This window comes from Myotis davidii, unplaced genomic scaffold, assembly GCF_000327345.1.
Source record: "Myotis davidii unplaced genomic scaffold, ASM32734v1 scaffold211, whole genome shotgun sequence".
NCBI classification, from domain to species: Eukaryota; Metazoa; Chordata; class Mammalia; order Chiroptera; family Vespertilionidae; genus Myotis; species Myotis davidii.
The window spans coordinates 761496-762316 of record NW_006282523.1 but is presented as its reverse complement, the minus strand read 5'-3'; the positions used below and the strand labels follow the sequence as shown (position 1 = coordinate 762316).

The following is an 821-nucleotide window of genomic DNA, read 5'->3' as shown; positions in this document are numbered from 1 at the left end:
GCGCAAGGGACACGCACGCAGGGGTTTGCCCCTGTTCAGGGGGCCTTCCGCCAGGCGGCTGGTGGGGGGGTGGGGGACTCGCTGCGAGGCGCCCACGCCCCTCGGGAGGCGGCCAGCTCCCGCTCTGTCCCCGCAGGTGGGCTTCTTCGGCTACGTGAGCTTCGCCGAGGCCATCGCGGGCAACGTGCTCATGCACTTCCCCTCCAACCTGGTGACCCAGATGGTCCGCGCCGGCTTCATGATGTCGGTGGCCGTGGGCTTCCCCATGATGATCCTGCCCTGCCGCCAGGCCCTGAACACGCTGTTGTTCGAGCAGCAGGTGAGCCGCCCGGCCGCGCTGGGAGGGGTCCTTCCCGCCTGCGTCTGTCCTGGTGGCCGCGCTCGCCTGTTACTCTCCTGGCTGAACCCAGAGCTTCGTTAAAGTGAGGCGTTTCCGTGGGGACTTAAGACCAACTCTGGGGAGCAGAGACAGTGCCACAACCCACAGGACAGACGGATGCACGTGGAGTTGGGCCGTCCGCCTGTACCCCAATCCAGCCCCGCTGCGCCCCGAGCAGCAGTGGGGAGCGGGCTTGGTCCGCGCACCCGGGGGAGGGCCGGGCGGGCACTGGGTCCGCCGCGGCCTCCACACGCTTGGGGACTGAGCACGGTAACAGTTGGACAAAAGACGCCTGAGCCGTCACCGTCGGACCCTGTGCTCACACACGAGGAGACCGCAGCGCGGGGTGCAGGGGCGCCGGGGTGGGTGGCGCCGCCTCCTTCCTTCCTGCGCGTGGCGCTGCTGCCGGGGGCGCGAGGGGCGGGTCCTGAGCTGAGCCCGC

At 70.2% G+C, this 821-nt stretch overlaps 1 protein-coding gene across 1 annotated transcript in view; it reads left to right on the top strand.

The window, feature by feature from the left end:
* SLC38A10 (solute carrier family 38 member 10) overlaps positions 1-821 on the top strand; it is a 22035-nt gene that overhangs the window by 9099 nt on the left and 12115 nt on the right. The window contains 1 exon segment of the mRNA XM_015559787.1: positions 137-319. Within this exon segment, the coding sequence (XP_015415273.1) occupies positions 137-319 (183 nt within the window).